The sequence below is a fragment of the Microtus ochrogaster genome, unplaced genomic scaffold (genome assembly GCF_000317375.1).
Source record: "Microtus ochrogaster isolate Prairie Vole_2 unplaced genomic scaffold, MicOch1.0 UNK57, whole genome shotgun sequence".
Lineage (NCBI taxonomy): Eukaryota > Metazoa > Chordata > Mammalia > Rodentia > Cricetidae > Microtus > Microtus ochrogaster.
The window spans coordinates 2,052,787-2,053,510 of record NW_004949155.1 but is presented as its reverse complement, the minus strand read 5'-3'; the positions used below and the strand labels follow the sequence as shown (position 1 = coordinate 2,053,510).

Here is a 724-nt window from a genome sequence, read left to right as displayed (position 1 = left end):
TGGGATTAAAGGCGTGTGCCACCACCGCCCGGCGCTAACTTTTTAATATAAGAAAGTTTCTCTTAATGACTGACTATAATCACCTTTGCTATTTAAATTGTTCTTTCTCATCAGCAGTCCTTGCTATCTTTATCTAATTATTTCTACTTGTGTGACAGAGGATGCAAGGGAGTTTTGCGCTCAGAGTTGGTAGACCTAGATTTGATGATTTCAGTCTCATTTCCTGCAAAGCACCTGCCCTCTCTGCGCCACAGCTTTTTAGAACCTGTAAAATGGGTATACTTCACAAGGTTACCATGAGACTCAAATGAGGGGATGCTCAGGAAGGGGCCTTGTAAGACTAGCAGTCACTGTGTTTGACCAGTCAGAGCAGTCCCCAATAAGCATAAAGCATTTTGTGTTTCAGGTGAAAATCTGGTTTCAGAATCGCAGAGCCAAGGAGAGGAAGATGATCAAAAAGAAAATCTCCCAGTTTGAGAACAGTGGAAGTTCCGTGCAAAGTGACTCTGGCTCCATCAGCCCTGGGGAGCTGCCTAACACGTTTTTCACCACTCCATCCGCTGTCCGTGGATTTCAGCCAATTGAGATACAGCAAGTCATAGTCTCCGAATGAAACAAGAGCAGGAAACAGAAGCACCCTTCCCATTGCAGTGTCTCTCTGGCCTCTAAGATAACAGCAGGGCAATTGAGATTGGATGTAACTCTTTTTTTTTTTTTTTTTTTT

The 724-nt window shown here is 43.5% G+C and overlaps 1 protein-coding gene across 1 annotated transcript in view; it reads left to right on the top strand.

Annotated features, from left to right (window-relative positions):
- Nucleotides 1-613, top strand: part of Cdx4 (caudal type homeobox 4) — a 7,631-nt gene extending 7,018 nt beyond the window's left edge. The window contains exon 3 of the mRNA XM_005369725.2: nt 407-613. Within this exon, the coding sequence (XP_005369782.1) occupies nt 407-613 (207 nt within the window). The remainder of the gene's footprint in view (nt 1-406) is intronic.
- The last annotated feature ends 111 nt before the right edge of the window (nt 614-724 follow it).